The sequence below is a fragment of the Chenopodium album genome, chromosome 5 (genome assembly GCF_948465745.1).
Source record: "Chenopodium album chromosome 5, dcCheAlbu1.1, whole genome shotgun sequence".
Classification (NCBI taxonomy): domain Eukaryota; kingdom Viridiplantae; phylum Streptophyta; class Magnoliopsida; order Caryophyllales; family Amaranthaceae; genus Chenopodium; species Chenopodium album.
In genome coordinates, this window is record NC_137838.1 from 77556181 (window position 1) to 77577794 (window position 21614).

A 21614-nucleotide genomic window follows, 5' to 3' on the forward strand; every position below is an offset into this window, starting at 1 on the left:
GCTGAAATGAATAGTTTATGAGAAAAGGAAATTAGGATATAAGTTAAATTGAACTATACTGAACTGAACTGATTGGAGCTGAACTGAAATTAACCTGAAGTGAACATGCCCTAAATTCAAAAAAGTTCAGATGAAATCAATTCAATTCATTTCAAATAAGTTCAGTTAAGTTCAAATAAATCCAGATAAGTGAAATTAAAGAAAATAGAACACACCCAAAATCTTGGTTAAGTTAATTGCTTGTTATATTGTCGTACTCCCTCTGTTAAAATTCATCATCACGTCCCCTTCTAATTCAATTTTGTTATATTGTACTCCCTCTGTTAAACCTAAATGTTAGTATATTTAATGTATCTAACAAAATTATGGGTCTGTTCACAGTTACTTAATTTCAATTCAGTTTAGTTCAGCTCCATTCAATCAATTTAGTTCAGTTCAGTTCAGTTCAGCTCCGTATTTCCTTCTCGCATAAAATATTCATTTTAGCTCAGTTCAGTTTAGCACTTTAGCTCCAATCAGTTCAAGTTCAACTCCAATAAGTTCAATTCAGCTCAGTTTAGTTAATGTGAACATGCCCTATGTTTTAATAATTATGCATGAAACAACTTTATGTATGATGAAATATAAACAATTTTTTATATTCATAACATAAGCAATCATGACATAAAGTTTTCTTTGCTATGAAGGTTCACCCTTTTTTCCTTAAATAAGGTACGGAGTAGTAGCATACTAGTATACACTGTTTTTTATAATCGTATGTTATTGGATGTTATACCTTATCTTAATGCTTGGTTATTTCGCATAATATGCATTCGTACAATCATACTCTTATGAGTATCAAGTAATTATTAAATTTTTAACATTTTTTTACTATCACATTTCATAACAAATTTTATTGAAAATTTCATAAGATATAATAATTTTAAGAATATATTATACGTTGTACTCGTATCCTCTATTTTAAAAACTCCGGAGGAGATACTCTCTATTCAAATCTTTTGAAGATGTGAAGAACCCGAAGCACTGTTCCTTAACAAATGTATCTTTATAAGAATTAATATTAACAAATGTATCTTGATAAGAATTAATATAACAAATGTTTCTCCCAAAAGCACCCGAAGAACAATTGATAGAACTTCATTCTTGAATATACTTCAATTATGTATCAACTAATAATAGAAATTAATATTATCATAAGAAACAAAGTTGATCGTATAAGAAATACCTTTCTAAGTCATGGTCATATAAAATAGAGTTGTCTCCACTAGTACGATAAAGGGGTAGGCCAAGTCTACCAATTAATCTTTCTCAAAAAAAAAAATAAATAAATAAATAAATATATATATATATATATATATATATATATATATATATATATATATATATATATATATATATATATATATATATATATATATATATATATATATATATATATATATATATATATATATATATATATATATATATATATATATATATATATATATATATATATATATATATATATATATAATTAAGAATGAAAATTAATGGTGTCAAGGGATTCTCAGTTATTCACCATGCAACCCGTTGAATCATTAGTTCATCATTCTAAGTCATGGTCATATAAAATAGAGTTGTCTCCACTAGTACGATAAAGGGGTAGGCCAAGTCTACCAATTAATCTTTCTCAAAAATATATATATATATATATATATATATATATATATATATATATATATATATATATATATATATATATATATATAATTAAGAATGAAAATTAATGGTGTCAAGGGATTCTCAGTTATTCACCATGCAACCCGTTGAATCATTAGTTCAGTAGCTTGATGAGGTAAAATCAGTCATTGGAAGAGAAGGAACAACAAAAGCCACAAATACCAAAATATTATCCTCTTTCCTCCAACAAAGCATTAATTGTGTTTTGATTCCTTTCAATGACATGTACATGCCACATATTATAAGCAATGCCACATTGTTTGCCAACTCACATGGGTAGACTACCTAGTGGGTGAATTAAGTTTTCTCCCTAACGATGCATTAGTTATGTTCACTAACATTACACCTACTCATTAGCCACATTTTGGATTTACTTTTCCCCAACTTTAATACCACCACGCCCTAAATCAATGTCAACAACTTTGACCAAAGAAGCAACAATACATAATTAATTAAACATATACGAAAAAAAAATAATCAAATGACTACCAACTTAATACGAGGTTTCAATAAACCCAAAAGTAAAGCAATTAATCAATTTACATATACTTTCTATTATCTAACTAGAGGAAACTAAGTAACTAATTAACTAACATGTTTAATACACGTACAAATTTAATTAATATTACATGATGATGCATTATTACAACCCTTTAGAAACTCAATTGTCTCTTGCATGCTTCAAAAGGTAACTTAAAATAGGAACTACTTCTTTTATGTAAAGAAGAACCAAATTCTTTGATAAATTCATCAATCAATTCTCTATAAATTATATCTTGTAAAACCAATCCAATTCTTCCAACCTCTTGTACTTGTCCTTGTTCGATATCCCTACAAACCTCGTACACGCTCTCTTTCATTGCTATGCTCCATGGTTCTCCGGCTGCTGCTGTCGTGGTGGCGGTGTTGTTGAGCACCTGCTGATGATGAGTAGGTCTAGTAGGAAGATGTAATGGTAGTTGTGGTGTAATAGAAGGTAATGATGGTTTGTTAAGGAAATTGATGGCTTTGTCTTCATGATCTCCTGGCTTTTTCCTAGTCATTTGTTGCGGTTTTTGTTGCTTTGGCTTTTGTTGTTGCATAATTTGTTCTGGATTACCAAAAAATTGGAGAATTAATCATTAATGTTCGTTACATAGTTTATTGTCACAATATTAGTTAGAAACTAAAATTAAAGAGACTATATGATGATTAAAGCTACTCCATAAGTAATAATTATAAGACTACTGCATTTGCCTAAAAATTTGAATAGTAAGTTGCATGCTTTATGAGATTATCAATGCTACTACCTCTGTTTTATATTATTTGCAACAATTGAACATTTTTCCTCTCTAGTTTATGTCAAATAGTTGCAAATAATATGAAACGGAGGTAGTATTTTTACTAATTAATGACATGTAATTATGACCAAACGCCAAATAATGTGCAAAACTTTGTAAATCTTTTATAACAAAGTACTTTTCACATTTGTTTTAAATATTAATAAGGTTTATAAATAATGTAAAAATCAAAACGTTGCAATTAAAAGAGATCAGCGAAAAGTTTATAAATACCATCATACCATATCCTAACTTTCAACAACGTACAGCTTATTCAAGGATCTATATACTTGCTAATTCATGAAAATATACCGTCTAGATCATTAAAACTACTCCACTCGATCTACTTTGATCTCGAACTTTTTCAAAACTAATTATGAAATAGTCCTCTAAAGTTTAAAGCTCATCAATTCATGTCATAATGAAACCCATTACTTGATTAATGTAGCTGGGGTCACATTGTGATCATTTATTCACACTACCATATAGAAGTATACGATAAATGCAAATTAAAGTAATATTGGAGAATAATGGTTACATCTAATCACTAAAAGACAAGGAATAATCAAGATTCAACACCAACCAAAGAGTTTGATTAATTGGGGGCCTGGCCTACAACATCTATGTGTGTTTGCGTGGGCCCAATCTACCTTACGTATGGTGGATTAAAGTTTGTCCCTTTTGCATGAATGAACATGCATTGTCTCCCACTTTGTGATGAAAAAATTCCACCTTAGGTTATCTTATAAATTAAAAGGCTGTTCTTTAGATTTCATGCGTATAATAGAATGAATTTAAGCTCTCTCTTAAAAAAAAAAAAAAAAAAAAAAAAAAAGCATCTTGAGGAGATGATGTTTTTATACAATAATGAGATCAGGAAATATTACATAGGCTTTGTTAAAAAAATACTTCAAATTAATCGCAACCTATAAGTTCATCATACCCTCATTCATAACCTATATATGTTCGTTTGAATGTCATTATGGTATGTATAAAGTGTGCACATCACATACTCTTAAGTCTTAACTAATCGTTCCTACACACTAATGATTGACACCTAAAGATATGTAGGTTGGGAGCAAATACTTTTTGATGGAGTAATATGGGAGTTAATTAAAGTTACTATTTATGGAGTTCATATGAATGAATTGAACAACCTTATAACTTACGTTACTCAGTACAAATAGGAGGCTACATATACATACGACCTACATAAACCTAAGAAGACCTTATTCTATACTCTAATGCGTGGAAAGGAAAAAGGAAAACACCATCAATGTGTTTTTTGACCACAAAACATTATCATTTGATGTAGAGGTGTATTATATAGATCATGTGCTAAAAGTATGCTCTAATCATAAGCTGTCTTATCCATGAAATTCTATGGAAGATTGTGCTTAATTAGGGAAACTTTCACCTGGATTTTGCCTATGAATATTATCATTTTTGACACAGAATCTTGCATTTGGCACCAGCCATATACGGAAGGTAGCTAGGCTAAGGGAGACAGGGAGTAAGGGTACCCCCCAGAGTATATCCTCATCGAGTCCTCGATTGTCTCACGATATCTTACCGTTTTGACTTTTTACATTAAAGAGACATAGTTGAAATTTAACGATATTTTGTATTAATATACAAGGTGTATATTTTCTAATAGTTAAATACCCATTGTTATTATTACTTGTACATTTATTTTTAATAAATCTATAGCTAAAATTAATTGATTTAATTATTAGAAATAGAATTTCCTTAATCTAGAATTAAGCTAGCAAAATCAATGGAGCATAAATAAGACAAAAACAAAATGTTCATAATAGAAAATTAGTCTTACCATTAGGGGCTCTTTGGTAATAACCAGATGACAAGTGGCGGTGATCTAACACCGATACCGGACTCGGCCCATCACTCCCCACCTCACTTTCAACCTCCTCCGCCTCCTCTCGTCTAATCATCTCCACCACTCGCGGTGGCGTTTGGGTGGCGCGCACCGCCTCGATAATCTTCTTCAACGCCTGCAAGTCCTCATCGCATTTCTCCAACGCCCCCAGCAGCTTCCTCCTCTTCTCCGCCGCCGGAGACACCACCGTCTCCGGCGCCGGAGATCTCGCCGGAAAATCTTCAAGTCCCATTAAACGTGCCACCACCCTAGGTGAGCTCACCGAGCTGTCTGTTGATGATCGTCGGATCTCCGCCGGAATCGCAGGGCTTCTCGGCGTCTGATCAAGCGAAAGTCTTCCGGCCGACGAGCCTTGTTCTTGTTGTTGGCATTTGATGGTGTCTTCGGATTTTGTTGGTGGTGGTGGTGATGTGGGAGCTTGAACAACGGCATTATTACGTTCTTGTTTTTTACCTATTATGATTAATTATTGATCATGTTAATGAATAAAGAAATTACGTTTAAATACATTATTTTCCTTAAAAAAAAAACATAATTTACATATATACAATTTATTTTAATGCTAACTAAATGAACAAAATAATGTAACTCTAGTGCAAATGTTCTTCTATTGTTTTATGAAATGTAATATTGTAAAATAAAATTGGTTTTTCTCAATATGATCATAAGTTTATGCTAGTTATTTTTTTTTCTATTATCACAAAAAAAAAAAAAAAAAACGTAGGTTAAATAAAGTTTACGTACGTACCAAAAGTGAGGAATTTGCGGCGAGTATGGTACTTAGACATGAGATGAAAAATCCCGGACATACACCCAACATTGGTGGTTGATGTCGCCGGAGAACCGGAGTCTCGGCGATAGGAGGAAGACCTTAACGACGACGATGACGACAACGCCGCCGCCGACGTAGTTTCTTGCCTCTTCTTCTTTTTCCCTCCCATATCTACTACCACTAATTACTCTAAGGCTAAGCTAGTTTAATTTTTGTGATAGTTGAGTTTTTTGGGCAGGAGAATATGTAACGGTAAAGAAATGACAAGAAATGAGAGTAAATAAAAGTAAGTATAAAGGAGTGAGGAAGTTATGGAATTGTGGGGTGTAATATGATGAATGATGATGAGCTTTTTTTATTTTTTGCTTTTACTTTTCATCTTTCTGATACTCTTTCTTTGGCAAATACAATTTTTTTTTTTTTTATTTTTTTTTTTGGAGGTAAGTTAAGAATTAGGAGGTGTATATTTTGTCACGCAAAGGTCGTTAGATGAGTGACAATGCTTTTGACTCGCTCTTGCATGTTAGTACCAACTAATTTAACTTGTGGTAAAAATTTAGTTGGTGATAGATTGAGGTTTAAATGAGTCAAGACTAATCAAGTATAATTTGTAGTTCTCCATAATTATTAGATATTACTCCTACCTTTTCGTTTCAACTTAGTTGACACGTATTAAATTGTTTCCATGAAAACTGTTAAAAGAAACCAAAATTCCATAATTAACCTACTTTTTATCTTAATTCCCGACATACCATCTATGTGAATTAAATATTCCAACCTTTTTTTTTTCTTTTTAAAGTAAGCTGCATGAAACCGCTAATTCAATTAAGTCGAGCAGTCTTCTCTTCTCCAAAACAAATACATAGAATATACAAATAGCAATTTTGCTAAGATTCGGCAAAAATAAAACTCCTACGTAGTATTTATAAATAAAAGTTGGCATGGACATATGCAGGGAATTTTATAAAATGGGGTGTAATTGTGGAACTCAGATTTGTTTAAGCATTTTCCATGTAAATTGCTCCACATATTACATTTGCCAATGCATAAATGAATTCAAATTCAATTATAAGTATCTCTAATTATTAATAAGCAAAAATATAATAAGCATTGAGAATTTTTTTTTCCTTAAAAATTAGTCATAGGAAGATAAAATCCCAAAATAACTTGTCAATGCGAATACTCTACAAAGTACTCAAAATATGCCTCTAAAATTATTTGTATAAGGTGTCGTAGAGCTCAACAACTTAAAAAAGGATCAGATATAAGTATATTACAATTTAGTGTAATCCAAAATAGGTTCATAGAATAAATTGTTTTCTATATTAGTCTCATCTTTCATAAAATCATTATATTACCCATTGTATTGTATAAATGTCACAATATTAATAGTAACAAAATAAGCCGACAATTTGCAAAGAACAAAATTAACAGCAAATAAAATAGCCAACCTTATGTATGAAAATTTTGTCAATAAAGGTATAAAAATGAAAAAATAAAAGATTATTTAAATGAAAAGTGGACAATATATTTGATAGAACTATAGAAGTGATGTACGAAGTATAAAACACCCTTTTCTTTTACTCCAAAGTTGTCCCATACAAATATGTCATATACCATGCAATATCAATGTCTTCTCTGTTAAAAGCTGACTGTCTTATTATATATCCCCCCACAAAAACCACCATAAATAAATAAAAAGTTGCCACCAAGAATATATAATATGTCGCATGTCACATGTTTATACTTTAGGCCAACAAACTTTCATCATTGTCTGACCATTTCAATATGTTTATGAGTGGGGGCCTAAAGTATCTAAGCTTTGGATACTCTCTTATTAGATTGTGTTTACTCTAGTTCTTAAATTAGCTGATAATTAAGGTTTTATAACTACTTAAACCCAAACTGCAAATAATTAGCTTGACTTTTTATAACAGACCTTCATGATCGATAAGCAGGCAATTGAAAACTTAACTCTAAACGAAACTGAACTAAGACGAGTTCTCATCTATTGAACAGAAGAAACTAATTCCGATTGCACATTACAGTCCAGTATCTTGGAAAAACATCAGTGCAACCAGGAAACTTCAAACAGCTAGCACCGTAAAACTACCTGATGAGCTACTGATAGCTTACCTAAAACATTAAAACTTACAGAGTACAGGCGGGCAAATCTGAACTACAGCAGAACCAAAAGAGAAGTTTTTCAAAGCAACCCTCTCCTCCTCTTATAGTCACCCACTGAAAGAGTCAAAGAATGTGTTCTTCCGTCATCTACTGGAACTTGGCAGCCTATATTAGCTTCAATCTTCTGTTTTCTGGCCAAAAAGGCAGCTGCTGCCCCATATGCCCCCCCGAAACTCTCTAACAAAGACAGAGAAATGGGTAGCTTAAAATCATGCAGCGTGTTTGACTCTGTTCCTTGGTCCACTGGTGCTTTTGTATCCACCAATTTTCCTGCTCCAGCAGCAACCGCCAAAGCTGCAGTTGTAGCGTCCTTAGCATCACTGCTCTTGATCTTCTCAGTGTTTGATACACTGACATCATTAACAACTTCAGCTGTTCCAACTCCAGTTGTTGCAGGCTTAGCTTCCTGCTTTGCATAATAGTTAGTAGACCTAGTCCATCTTCTCGAAAAAGGGTCATATCCAGCATCTCCAGGATTCAAACTCCGGTCTGCTGTTTTCGAGGATGAGACTCGGAAATTCTCAGCTCGATTCTTTTTGTTCATTTCCGCAAGCTTAAGTGCCTTTTTATCTAAATCTTGGCCTTGTCTGGCCTTTTCAAGTTCTTTTAGTCGGATTTTGATTCTTTCAACCTCATCAGCATCCTCTTTGTTTTCTGCATTTTCCAACTCTCTCCTCAATTTCTCCTTCTCAGCTGCAATGTTCATTGGCCTGGCTGAGACTGATTTCTTTTCATGCAACATTTGTTTCACTGTTTCAGCTGAGTAAACAAAACCATTTATTTTATCAATAGCATCCTGCTTCTCCAAAACTTCTTTAGTGTGTGGCATTCGACCACCACTACGGTCCACCTCTCTTCTCCATTCATTAAACTCTTCCAAGGTAGGTGGAGAGTCAGAAACTCTAGCCATCTGCCACCTTGCAGCAGAACGATCACTGCCCCACACACAATTTAGGTACTTATGGGTTGTCTTATTCTCAAGCATATATTTTCTGTTTGGATCAGAAGCATCAATGTTTTGAACCATGCATAACCTGTAAATGCTTCGGCCATCCTTCATCCCAATACCAACCCTGACAAAGCAACCGATGATCAACTCCTCAAAAAATGGTTCCATAAACCACTTTGCCAGTTTCGACCTCCTGATAGTAATATTCTTTATCTGTTCATATGTTGGAGTGTTTGAGATAGTACTATCTCTATCTTCATCACTATAGTCCATTCTGCCACCTCCTGTCGACCCTTCATCATCACTGCGAGAATCACTTCCATTTTCACTCTCACTAGAGCTACCTGAGCTAGAAGAACCAACACCTTTCCTCTTCTTTGGAGAGTATTCCCTGGAAGCACGGCGTTCATGGCTCCCTATCTGCTTCCCCTCTGGATCCCTCTTCATCCGTCTCGCTTTCAATTCCTTCAAGGCATCAGCCTTGGCTGCCGAACGATCAGCATATCTGATAGAAGAACGCACTCCACGAGAAGAAGCAGGAGGTGAGATGTCTTTTGCAGATTGGGACTTTTTATCACTGCTCAATCTTGATCGCATCTGTTTGTGTAATTTTCTATCATCTATCTTTGCAGCCCTATCAGACAGAATCATCTCCCTCTCAAGTTCTGTCAACTTTGAAAGTTCCTCCCTATCATTTTCATCTTTGTAAAGGTCACTACCAACATCAGAATCACTGCTATAACCTTCACGATCAGATCCCCCACCTTTGATATCCATATCATCACTACCAGGATCATCATTTCTATTCTTTGACCTTTTTTTTAAAGGAACTTGAGACCCAGACAGCTTTTTACCAGCATGTCCATGGTTATCATCTGACTCATCATCCTTGGAATCACTTCCACCATCTGAATACGAACCCTTGTGCCGTCTTTTGGAAGTTGAATGAGACTGTTTATTTCTCTTGGATGCACCTGTTCGTCCTGCTGCCTCCAAGAGCATGTTCTCCAAGTCTGCCTCTGACATGACTGCTGTGATTTGTGAGAATAATTTGGTGGTGAGCTATAAACTGCAAAAATACAAAAAAAAAAACCCGTTAAGATACAAATTTCACATTACAGACATGTAAAGGTTAATAATTAATAGTTCAATTCACAAAATTGATCCAACATAATATGGAGCTAGAAGACCTTTAACATAATAGCAATATACAAGATAATAACGTAAACTATATCAACAAAGTAGAACTTTGTTGAAGAAGCTCAAGGATATGTCATGCAAAAACTGAAAGCTATAACAAATAACAATATCACTATGAAAGGGCATATCGTATAACATTCAGCCAAAATTATCTCATAGTCTAATTATTCATATCTGAATCACTAAACTGTTAACTGTCAATGTAAAAAAAAGACTTTTAGGTCTATAATAAGCACGTGAAAACGAATACAATAATAAATTTTAAGGTCTATAATAAGTAATAAATTTAACAATATCTAGGTTTCATTTAATTAGATCCAACTTTTCTGTCAACTAAATCGAATAACTTCCGGATAACACAAATCCTTTAAGATCAATCCACATAACTTCCAGAGTTTACAATACTTGAAACATCGATGCATCAACAAAAAGGTAATATTCAGGGCAACAAAAGAATTTGGTTACAGAATTATTTGCATAGCAGCAACAGACTTTTGACGATGACATTATAAATTACTGACATACTTCGTATAATGACTGCTTTTTTTTTTAAGAAAATACTTCCGTATAATGACTAGTTACAACAGGAATTACAGAACCCAGGGTACAGAAATCAGAGGACACCAGGAACAGATTATATTAAACAGAAGTATGATCATAAACCAAAGCATAAAAGTATAAATATTATATCTACGCATAGCTACACGCCTACAAGAAAAGAAACGACAATTATGTTCCAGCAATCAATTTTAAGTTCAATTTTGTTGAAATTGACATCAAAACATCCCCTAACAATACAAATATTATTACAGCCAATTAAAATATACAAGAAACAACTTAATCAAAGAGAAAATTGAGAGAATTCAATTAGGGATGCAATCCTTGAAAACAGCCTAAATAGGAGTAGGATCGGCTTGAGCACGAATCTAGACAAAGCCTCAATCAAAACTTGGCTTGGCTCTAGTAGCCTAAAAAATTTTGGACTAGGAATGTGTGCTCGATTAGGATCGAAAAATACGACACATTAGCTACCAAGTTTGACACAGGTTCAAAAAAATCACATAAATTGTTCTTGCTTGAGTATATCAACGCAAGTTGCACATATTAGCAACAAAATTTATTTCAAATATCAAATCAGGCTCGAAAAATCACATAATATTGTTCTTGCTAAGATACTTGTATATCAGAGTAAATTGGAAATTTTCAATTAAATTTGATTCAATTATCAAATTAGGCTCAAATAAAACTGCTTTCGCTTAGAATTATCAACGCAAATTGCACATATTAGCAACAAAAATTAACTCAAATATCAAATTAGGCTCGAAAAATCACATAATATTGTTCTTGCTAAGATATACTTGTATATCAGAGTAAATTAGAAATTTTCAATTAAATTCGATTCAATTATCAAATTAGGCTCAAATAAAACTGCTTTCGCTTAAAATTATCAACGCAAATTGCACATATTAGCAACAAAAACTAACTCAAATATCAAATTAGGCTCGAAAAATCACATAATATTGTTCTTGCTAACATATATATCAACGTAAATTGCAAATTTCAATTAAATTCGATTCGATTATCAAATTAGACTCAAATAAAACTGCTTTCGCTTAAAAATATCAACATAAATTGCACAATGCAAATTCCTAGCAACAAAAATCGCTCGATATAGGCATTCACACCTCCAGTAATAATAACCAACAGCTTAATTATTCAGCATAGAAGAACCCTAATTTGATTATACTGCCAATTAAATTTTTAAAAAAAACGTGAAATTAACCCTAGATTGTGAAATTGATATTCAATATTTAAAAAGAAAAAAAGGAAAACAACTTACCTTAGATGATGATTCAATGGAGAAATGAAGAAGAAAGTCGGTCGAATAGAGAGAAAGCTGAGAGAAAGCTTCAATGGAGAAGTTAGAATACGCTTCAATGGAGGAGAGAGAGAGAGTGCACTAGTGCAGCGTAAATAAAAGTAAAAAAAGCTCCAAAAGAGGTAAAACAAGATTACGATTAATGACACCCTTTTAATACGGGGGTTAATGTTAAGATTGTTAACTGTAAGACGTAATACTTTCTCTTTTTAAATTACGAGTAGGATATTTTGACTTTTGACATAATTTATAAATTACTTTGTAGTACGTACTTTTGTCTTTAAACTATAGTCTATAGATATGAAAAAGTATAGTTATAAATTATGATAGATCTTATTAAGTTCGATTAAATATGTAATACTCGTAATGTACTACGTTCCTTTGGCGTTAGATAAACATTTAAAATATTTCTTACAATGGTTTTAATTTAGGAATGAATGTAAAATCACACATCGATCGGTGTAAATATTGTTCATTTTAATTCAATATTTTACTTTTAGCTATCTAATTCAACATTTCAACTCCCCTAAGGACATGCGTTCGTTGGCTTTTGGTTGAGATGGTCATTTGATAATTATATTATTTTGGAATTCATTGTAATCCACGGGGTTTTCTACGTACGACATGCTGTGAAACATCTGAATTGGTTCACATATTATATAATCTTCAAATTTGGATTTCTTTTCACCTTTTCATTGTTTTTACCATAGGCCCCCATGACACCTTGAAAGACCATTTTGATGATTGAAACCACCTACTTTGTCTTTATACCGCCAATTAAATCGTTTATGTATGCTCATTCTAGAATTAACTCAAGTTCATCATATATGAGCAATTGAGCATATATGTGATCAATTAGGGATCTTATATGGTTCCAAACAACATATATGACATTGAGGTTCATCACTCTCACCTCCAAAAAATTCGACACCAGGTCCTTAAACCTCCTTTGTTTAAAATTAAAGTGTGAATTATACCTTCAGTTTTGACCAACTTAATTTTTCCGAATCATGAAAGGAATTGAAACAAGTTAGTGTGCTTCTCATGGAGCCCACGCCACTATGCATGAGGCCATTTTAGTATTTGGTATACTGTCAACTTTAACTTTAGTCAATTTAACCATTTACTTCTACACCTTCTTTCACTTCTTCAAGGTCACCCTAAGCCTTTATATGACTGATTAGTGATTGTATTGTTCTAAACAACATTCTATAATCATGGAATGAATTTTGTATAATCTGGAAACTTATACATTTTTTAATATTAATTTCAAAAACCGAGCATGAGTCAAAAAATTATAAAAATTATCTAGAATTTATAAATTATTATACATGCAGTTTCAAATTCATGCAAGCTAGCTAATACGGAAGTATATCATACAATAACAGACTTGTTCAAGTAATTAAAGTTAAAAATAGTTTTGCACAAATTTCTCCAACATTGTCAAGTAGCTATATTACTTCCGAGAGGTCTTGCAGTCTTCCATCTTTGCTCAAGCCTCGATTGGCAAGGGATTGTTGGACGCTTGTTGCATAGTTAGCTCTAAACGTGTCGTCGTGTGTCCATCTTGACATGAACTCCTCGTTCTAAACATGTATGTATATTGTATACGTACACACGAAAAACAAATCAAACAACACGTACACTTAATAAGAATGGGAGCTTAATCAAAAGACCAAAGAATGAAAATTAGTTGTGTAACTAACGTTTTTGCAAGATAATTCTTCAAGTGATACCAGATCTTTCTTTGTTACAAGCTCCTTGACCTTTTCTTGTAGTTTGCAAAACTTATCCTTAGGAGTAATGAACAAGAAAAAGTGTTATTATAATATTATCTATAAATAAAGTGATTTTCTAACGTGTGTCCATGACCACATGATTTAACTATATAGTTATATACTACTCGTAACAAGTTGATCGAAAGTAGAATGTAGCATATATAGTTTAATAGTACCTCCTCTTTCATTTGAATTTGAAGTTTCAAAATGGTCGTAGTAGCCTTTTCTTCCTCTTGCTTCACAATGTCGTACCTATTTTCAAGAGGTGTAAGTTGCTTCTGTATTTTAAAAATTTGTCGTTCAACTTCTGCCTGTTTTTGTTCATTCCTCCCGTAGTTTGGATCTACTTCTTCCCTGATTCTTTTCACACATTTCTATATTGTTGAGACAAAGAGAAAGCTCAATACAATTAGTAAGATAGACCTGCCTATCTTCCACTAAACGTGTATACTATCTTAAAGAAAAAGGAATTACTTGGCCATATGAAGTAAAAGGGTTCGACGTCATTGTAGTTTTTTGCTTTTCAAAATCATATAATATATGTCATACAATAAATTAAAAATTACTCAAATGCATTAAACTCATAATAATTTTGAAAACTGACAATAGAAAAGTGCAAACATTTTTGTTTTGTTTCTTGTTTTTGGTTTTTTATTATTAAACAAGCCTTTTTTCAATTACAGTGTGTTGCAGGAGAGAGTATAAAATCTTACTCGAATCTCGCGTTTCAAATCGTACTTAGAACGAGCATAACCATAACCATAAATATAGGGCCAATGTTCATCATGACTAGTTGCTTTCGGGATTTTAGCATTGGCTTGTTTAACTTCGGGCTCGAGCAATTCCCTTCTTCTTTCAAGAGGTTCAAGCTCTTTGAGGATTTGTTTCTCGATCGCCCAATTAGTCTTCCCATGACCTACTTGCACTCTCAATTTCTCAATTCTTTCCATGATTTCAGCCAATTCTATGTCCGGGTTCGATTCCTCTTCGAGGTCTTCATTCTGTACTCGGTGTATATAACCATTATTGTGATTACTATGGTAGAAAGCTATAAGCAAAAGAAGAGCATGTATGTCGCAGAATATAATCAAGACTAAGGGCCTGTTCACTTCAGCTTAATTTCAGTTCAGCTCCAATCAATTTAGTTCAGTTCGATTCAACTCCTATCAGTTTAGTTCCGTTCCTAATTTTCTTCTCTCATAAAATATTCATTTCAGCTTAGTTCAGTTTAGCTCAGTAAATGTGAACAAGCCCTAAGCCAATCATTAATTGTCTCTCCAATAAAGTTGTATTTTTAAACAATATAAACGAGATATATTTTTATTTAATTCAATATCTTATGTAATTGATAAAATCGAATCTCCTTTATTTATAGATATCTATGACTTTTAATTAATAAATTAATTAGACTATTAAAAAAATGTCATTTGGTAAGATGTTAATTGCCTTATATGGCTCTCTTTATGACGCCAAAAAAAGAAAAAATCGAGCTAAATAGTAACTAGTATAGCTTACAATTGCCTCAGGCCAATGCTTCAACAGTAATGTTCGGTATTTCTTGATATCACGCTCGGAATAATGGCGATACCATTTATTTCTTCCATTGAATTTATTGTTTGGATCCAATAAACTTATTTTTTCCTGAAAAAAAAAAAAAAAATACTCGTATAAGTTAATTTTGTCAAAAAAAAACAACTATCCAAATTAGTGAAATTACCATTTCTCATGATTTTTCGTTACCTCTGTTTTATTTTGTCAACCAAATAAGGCATAATACTTCGTGAATTTCTATAGACCACAAAAATAAAGACGAGAATATATAAAAAGAATCTAAGAACTAGAAAGTACCTTTAAGGGTCGTATTCTATTAAACAAACGTGTTTTCTCCTTTCGAAGTTGTTTCCTCAAGTCCTTGGCTATATTTAGGTCAACTTCCAAATCAGAATTTAGGTAATACTTCTCTATTTTGGCAAAATAAAATTGATAAACTGAATTATTTGGTTGTTGATCATCATCAATATCACCTAATTTTGCATTTTCTGGCATTTCTGTCAATAGAAACGATATAATAATAATAAAAATCATGATACAATCAAATATAAAACCATTTAATTATACATCTATCAATATTGTTATTATATAATAGCGAGAAATCATAATCGTAGTTAGTTAAGGAATAATACCTTCAAACGCCATTGATTACTTGGATTTCCTAAGTAACCTGTTATTATGCCCTAGCCTTCCAAATTGATTAATGGGTATTTGTAATATATGTCACCGAATTTGGAAGACGGTTTTTTGGGAAAAGGGAAAAGAAAAGAAAGAGAGAAAGAAAAAACCCTAAAACCAATATACAATATTTGACACTTGACATACCCTAATAAATTTATCCTTTAAAAAAAAAAAAAAAAAAAAAAAAAAAAAACCTACTGCCTTGTTTGGTTTATATGAAAATGTTTCCTGTTACGGCCTTACGGGTAAAATACATTTATAAATGCTTGATAATTTTATATGTTTGTCTTTGGGGTATATTCGTCTTTTTTGGAAATAGTTTGGGGGTAGATCGAGGTTAATTAATTTTACGGTTTTACCACATGCCTAATAAGTTATCAAAGTTCTTTTCAAAAAAAAAAAAGTTATCAAAGTTTACGAATTAAATGTTAGACTTGCCGAGGAGACTTCAACGAGAATTTGACACTCACACTTTGATTGAGACATCGAAGCTCACGAACTACTTCAATGGAGGAACGGAATCTCACGAGCATCTTCACTGAAGGAGGACGACCAGGGTCGTCTCCGGCAATTCGATGGCCCTGTTCAAACTAAAATATTGGGCCCTTAAATATTTAAAAAACTATTTTTAAAACGTTAAAAATATTATTATTTAATGACTTTATTTAGTATTAATAATACAAATTAAATAGGAAAATATTCATATTACTAAATTTAATAATAATTCAATAAAAAAACAAATAAAAACTTTTTATTTAAAAAATGTCATCCTCCTAACATTCTTTGAAGCAAAATCCTTAGTTATATCTTCATCATTTTAATTTTGATTTGGAAATTAAAAAGCAAAATCAAAGATTTAGAATGAAATTTTGGGTTTTAGTTTGAAAAATGTTGGTATTTTACGAGAAAGAAGGTGAATAGGTAATTTATGATATTTTTTAAATGAGTCAGCATTTTTTTAAATTATGGGGCCTCATTTTTGGGGGCCCTGTTCTGTGTGTGAGAAAAAACATGTTCAAAGACGGCCCTGAGGACGACAAATCCTATCCTTTGAGTTAACCATGCACTATGTTTCTCCATTTTTCTTAGGGTTTTTATTTAATTATTTAACAACGAAATTGCCTGAAATGGTTTTGGAGATAGTCTCCATTGAAGTGGCTTGAAACTGTCTATCCTCCATTGAAGTTGCTCGTAAGAACTTGTTTTTGACGCAATCAATAAATGGATCTCTGTTCAATCCCTTTCCGATTGCATCCCACTTGCATCTTATGCTTTTTTTTTTTTTTTTTTATTCATACACTTTCTCTTATTTACAAGAATGTCACAAGATAAACCAAACATGTTTATCTAGCAGGTTAACCTTGGACCCTTCTTCTTACCAACATTTATTAAAATTGGGACCCACTTTAAAATAATTTTCCTCTTTTTATTGACTAGTAGTAGATAGATGAATTTTAGGTTACTACCTATTCTATAAAATTTGTTTTAAAGTGAATAATTTTACATTGATATTTTGGTAATTGAAATTCATTTTTGTTGATGGTTAAATTAATTGATTGATATTGGTCAACAATTAATTAATTATTGATTAAATCTTTCCAAGGTAGAGAGAGTGAGGGATAATCAAGTGGTTAGAACTTCTCTTCCGATTCCAGGAGATCCTGATATCAATTCTCACCCCGCCCTTGTGGCTCTCTAAACACCAAAAAAAAAATCTTTGCAAGATTTTTTATTTTTTTTTCATTGTTTAGTATATATATAAAAGTAATACAAGGTAAAATCCAAATAATGACTTACAAGCATTGTTATTAAAATCCCGATTTAAATCTTAGAATCTTACGATTTTACGATTCATGTAGATCATACGATTCGATTTACGATTCTACCCGATTTTACATATTTTTCTGAACTAGCGAAATCCTTACAAGTAAAAAACATGTTTATATAGGTTTTTATAAATAAATATTGTCAAGTATTGATTCCTTAATGGTTAAATAACTATTATCTATCGATAATTAGGTTTCAAACTCATAATTTCAATATATTTAGTTAAATTTATATTTGACGTCTTGATTATGCATGTCGGTAGAATCTTACGATTCTACGATTCGATTTTACGATTCGATTCTGATAGCCCCTTCCGATTCAAAGTAGAATCCCGATTTTAATAACTTTGCTTACAAGTGACTCAACCAAATGAAAATCATTGTCAAAGAGAGACATTTTACATGTGTAAATTCGTTGTAAATATGTTCCCGCAAACTATATATGTGTCCAAATTCGTTTGTACAAATGTCTTGGCAACTTTGGAAGTGGAACAAGTTGCAAAGGAGATGCCATATAAGTGACAATTCCCGGAGCCTCAGACATATTGATCACTTCAAGTTGATTTCCAATAGGAATATCCCAATCAAAGTGGTGCAAAAGATGTCCCAACATCAACGTAACCAAATTTAACCCTAATTGTGCTCCCGGGCAAAGCCGACGACCCGCCCCAAACGGTAACATCCGAAAATCATGACCCTTTATGTCAATGTCGTTTTCAAAGTACCGTTCTGGCCAAAACTCAAGTGGGTTGGGCCAAATACATGGGTCGCGGCCCAAGGCCCAAACATTCACAAAGACGATTGTACCCTTAGGGACGTCGTAGCCACCGACCTTGACATGGGTCTGGGCGCGATGAGGTAGCAATAGTGGGGTCGGTGGGTGCAACCTTAGGGCCTCCTTGACTATGGCTTGTAAGTAAGGAAGCCTTGGAAAATCTTCTTCAGTCATAATTCTTTCTTGTCCAATTACATTGTTTAATTCATATTGGGCCTTTTGTAAGACCCTTGGATGCCTTACCAGTTCAGCCATGGCCCATTCCACTACTATAGCTACTGTATCTTTACCAGCAATTATCATGTCCTACAAACAACAAATTAAACATGTATCAATAATTATTTTCTAATTACCTAATTAATTAGGTAGAATAAAAGTAGTCCTATAATCTAGTACGAAGTACAACACATTGTGTAAACTAATAAAAAAATGTTGTTTAAGTAAAATAACATTTAGGGACGAAAAGAGTATAAACTACATAACTTACCCTAAGTAAAATAACATTTAGGGACGAAAAGAGTACAAACTACAGAACTTACCCAAAGGAGTCCAATGATAGTCTCTTCATTAAGATCATACTCATCCTTACAAGAGATCAAAGCATCTACAAAATGAAGCTTGTTATTGTTCTCCATGAACCGTTTCATAAAGTTTCCAAAGCGATCTCCATGCTTGTTCAAGACTTGATCTTCGAACATATGTTGCAACCATTGAATGCCCAACATTATAATATTTGTCCTCTTGAAATTGTTCAACTCAAGTAAAATGTTCATCAATTCCTTTCCTAATTGCCCTTCAAATTCACCTTTGGAGTTGACAAATCTCTTTCCTAATGTTATCCTTGTTATGTGGTTTAATGCTGCTTGTCCCACGTATTTCCTAAGCGTTAGAACACCTTTCTCATGATTTTCTATTGAAAAAAAAATCAACCAATTATTTCAACAAGGTTTTAATCAGGAATAACAAGGACCTAATTACATACTCAATTATCAATCAATTTAGTTGGTTAAAGTCTTGATCGATGACACTCAAACCATAAAATCAAATCATGTATACGTCATTGTCTTTGCAGTTCTCTTTACAACTTAAAAAAGAAGCTAATTTTAAACAGAAATACGTACCTAAATAGCCTGTGGCACTTTTGTAAATAGATTCAATCATGGTGGTGACTTCGTCTTTTCGAATGGGCTTAAAGGCATCAATTTTCTTACTATTAAATAATTCAAGTGTACAAACTTTTCTAACCTTAACATAATGAGGCCCATAATCAGCCCAAGTAAGGTCCATCCCATCTCTAGCAAAGTTTAATTTGGATTTAATCCTAATCCTATTAGCCAACTCTTGATCATTCTCTTTTAACACTTCCTTAGCCAACTCTGAGCTTGAAACCACAACAACCAATTTGGACCCGAACCACACCGATATTATCGGGCCGTAAACTTGAGCCCATTCATAGAAACACCGAAAATGGACGGGCTTAATTTTATAAAGGTTTCCTATAATGGGCCATGGTATCGGGCCCGGCGGGAGGTTGAATTTGAGCCGTTGGATGATGATGTTGCATGATAAGAGGATGGTTAAGATGATTGATAAGGTAAAAAATAAAATAGCCATTTTTTTTAAGGTTATTAGAGAAACTAAGCTTGCATAATATAGGGGATAAAATGCAATAACATACTTAGTAGTAGTTGTTAGTCATGAGTTTTGGCTTGTCAAAACTCAAAAGTATTAAAATTAGAGTAGTATTCGTTTCTAGGAAGTTGCAAGAAGCCAAGAATGCAAGATTTGTGACCATAGAATTCGCTCTTCTATTCAATGCACTTGAATATACACAAATTTCTTTGATTGTTTTTTTTTTTTTTTTTCCCTTCTTCTTTTTGGTGTTTATAGAGCCACAAGGGTGAGAGTGAGAATCGATCTCAAGATCTCCTGAAACCGGGAGGTAATCACTTGAGTTATCACTCACTTTCTAAATTTTTCTTTCATTGTTATATGTGTTTGGTATTTAAATGCACCTGTGTTAACAGGGAGGTTAGTGGGGAATAGGGGATACATAGTTACTAGAGAGGTACTTTGATTGATTGATTGATTAATTTTTTTTCTTAAGATTATATAAATTTGAGTTATCTTTTGTATCTTAGAAATGTCAAACATTAGCCTAAGTTAGCTAGCTAAAATGCTAAATATATCAATTATACTATTTTTGTTTTCTGATATGCTAGACTTGTATCTTGCGTTGTAATGAGCGCAATGTAAGCAATTCATTCCATTATCCATTCCAGGCCACTTTGCTTGGTCCTTTAAAAAAAAACGATATCTATCAATTATACAGAGTTAATTCAATTAAAATAATTTGAACTCAGTTAATATGAATTAATTTAAGTCAGCAAAATCAAGTCAAGTCGGAAAATATAAGTAACCTTAGAAATTAACAAATACATAAAGAAATTTCAAGTAAACTTGTACAATATTGTCATATTAGTTAGTAATTATTATACAAAGGTAGATATATGGAAGTACATATTGAAATCAATCTAACAAGCTAAGTTCAAGAGTATACGGAATGTAAGACAATTTATATTTAAAGGGTACGAATTATGATTTTCCATGTGTCGGATCCCCAAGTTTCAACGTTTTGATATTCAAGATTTGACTAAGTTTCGAGAATTTTATTGATAGCATCACACTTCTTTCGTAGTTTGCTCTAAATAGATCGTCTTTGTTCCATTGAGACATGAATTCATCAACCTAATTTTGTTCATAAGAAAATATATTAAAGATTTTAAGCAAGCAATACTTTAGACATTATTAACTTTTCCAATTGGATTTTGGAAAGGTTGTAAGAAATTGAAAATCTTATAATTGGAAAAGGTAGTAACCTGTTTAGGGCATAATTCTTCAAGTGCTACCAAATCTTTCTTGGTCGTCGCGAGCTCCTTGGCATGAAATAGTAGTTTCGTATTATCATTGTATTGAACAATCTGGTACGACTTAAAGTGATTATGTTCTATCACATATAGTTTAGGATTACCACGTCATTTGTTACAAGTTATGTTGTAGATATATAATTATTGTACG

The 21614-nt window shown here is 32.5% G+C and overlaps 2 protein-coding genes and 1 pseudogene across 3 annotated transcripts; all 3 read right to left on the bottom strand.

Annotated features, from left to right (window-relative positions):
* Nucleotides 1-2196: 2196 nt before the first annotated feature.
* LOC145631162 (uncharacterized) lies at nt 2197-6015 on the bottom strand. Its single transcript, XM_081683255.1, has 3 exons — nt 5687-6015; nt 4873-5391; nt 2197-2812 (listed from the first exon to the last, which is right to left on the bottom strand). Exons 1-3 carry the CDS (start codon nt 5877-5879, stop codon nt 2376-2378), a joined length of 1149 nt encoding a protein of 382 aa, XP_081539381.1. The 5' UTR covers nt 5880-6015; the 3' UTR covers nt 2197-2375.
* Nucleotides 6016-7697: 1682 nt separating this feature from the next.
* LOC145632381 (protein RTF1 homolog pseudogene) lies at nt 7698-12046 on the bottom strand (annotated as a pseudogene). The gene is made up of 2 exons (XR_014112551.1): nt 11887-12046; nt 7698-9915 (listed from the first exon to the last, which is right to left on the bottom strand). The product of XR_014112551.1 is annotated as a protein RTF1 homolog pseudogene (transcript).
* A 6151-nt stretch (nt 12047-18197) lies between these two features.
* Nucleotides 18198-20351, bottom strand: LOC145631163 (cytochrome P450 98A2-like). Its single transcript, XM_081683256.1, has 3 exons — nt 19658-20351; nt 19076-19446; nt 18198-18842 (listed from the first exon to the last, which is right to left on the bottom strand). Exons 1-3 carry the CDS (start codon nt 20148-20150, stop codon nt 18198-18200), a joined length of 1509 nt encoding a protein of 502 aa, XP_081539382.1. The 5' UTR covers nt 20151-20351.
* Nucleotides 20352-21614: the final 1263 nt, after the last annotated feature.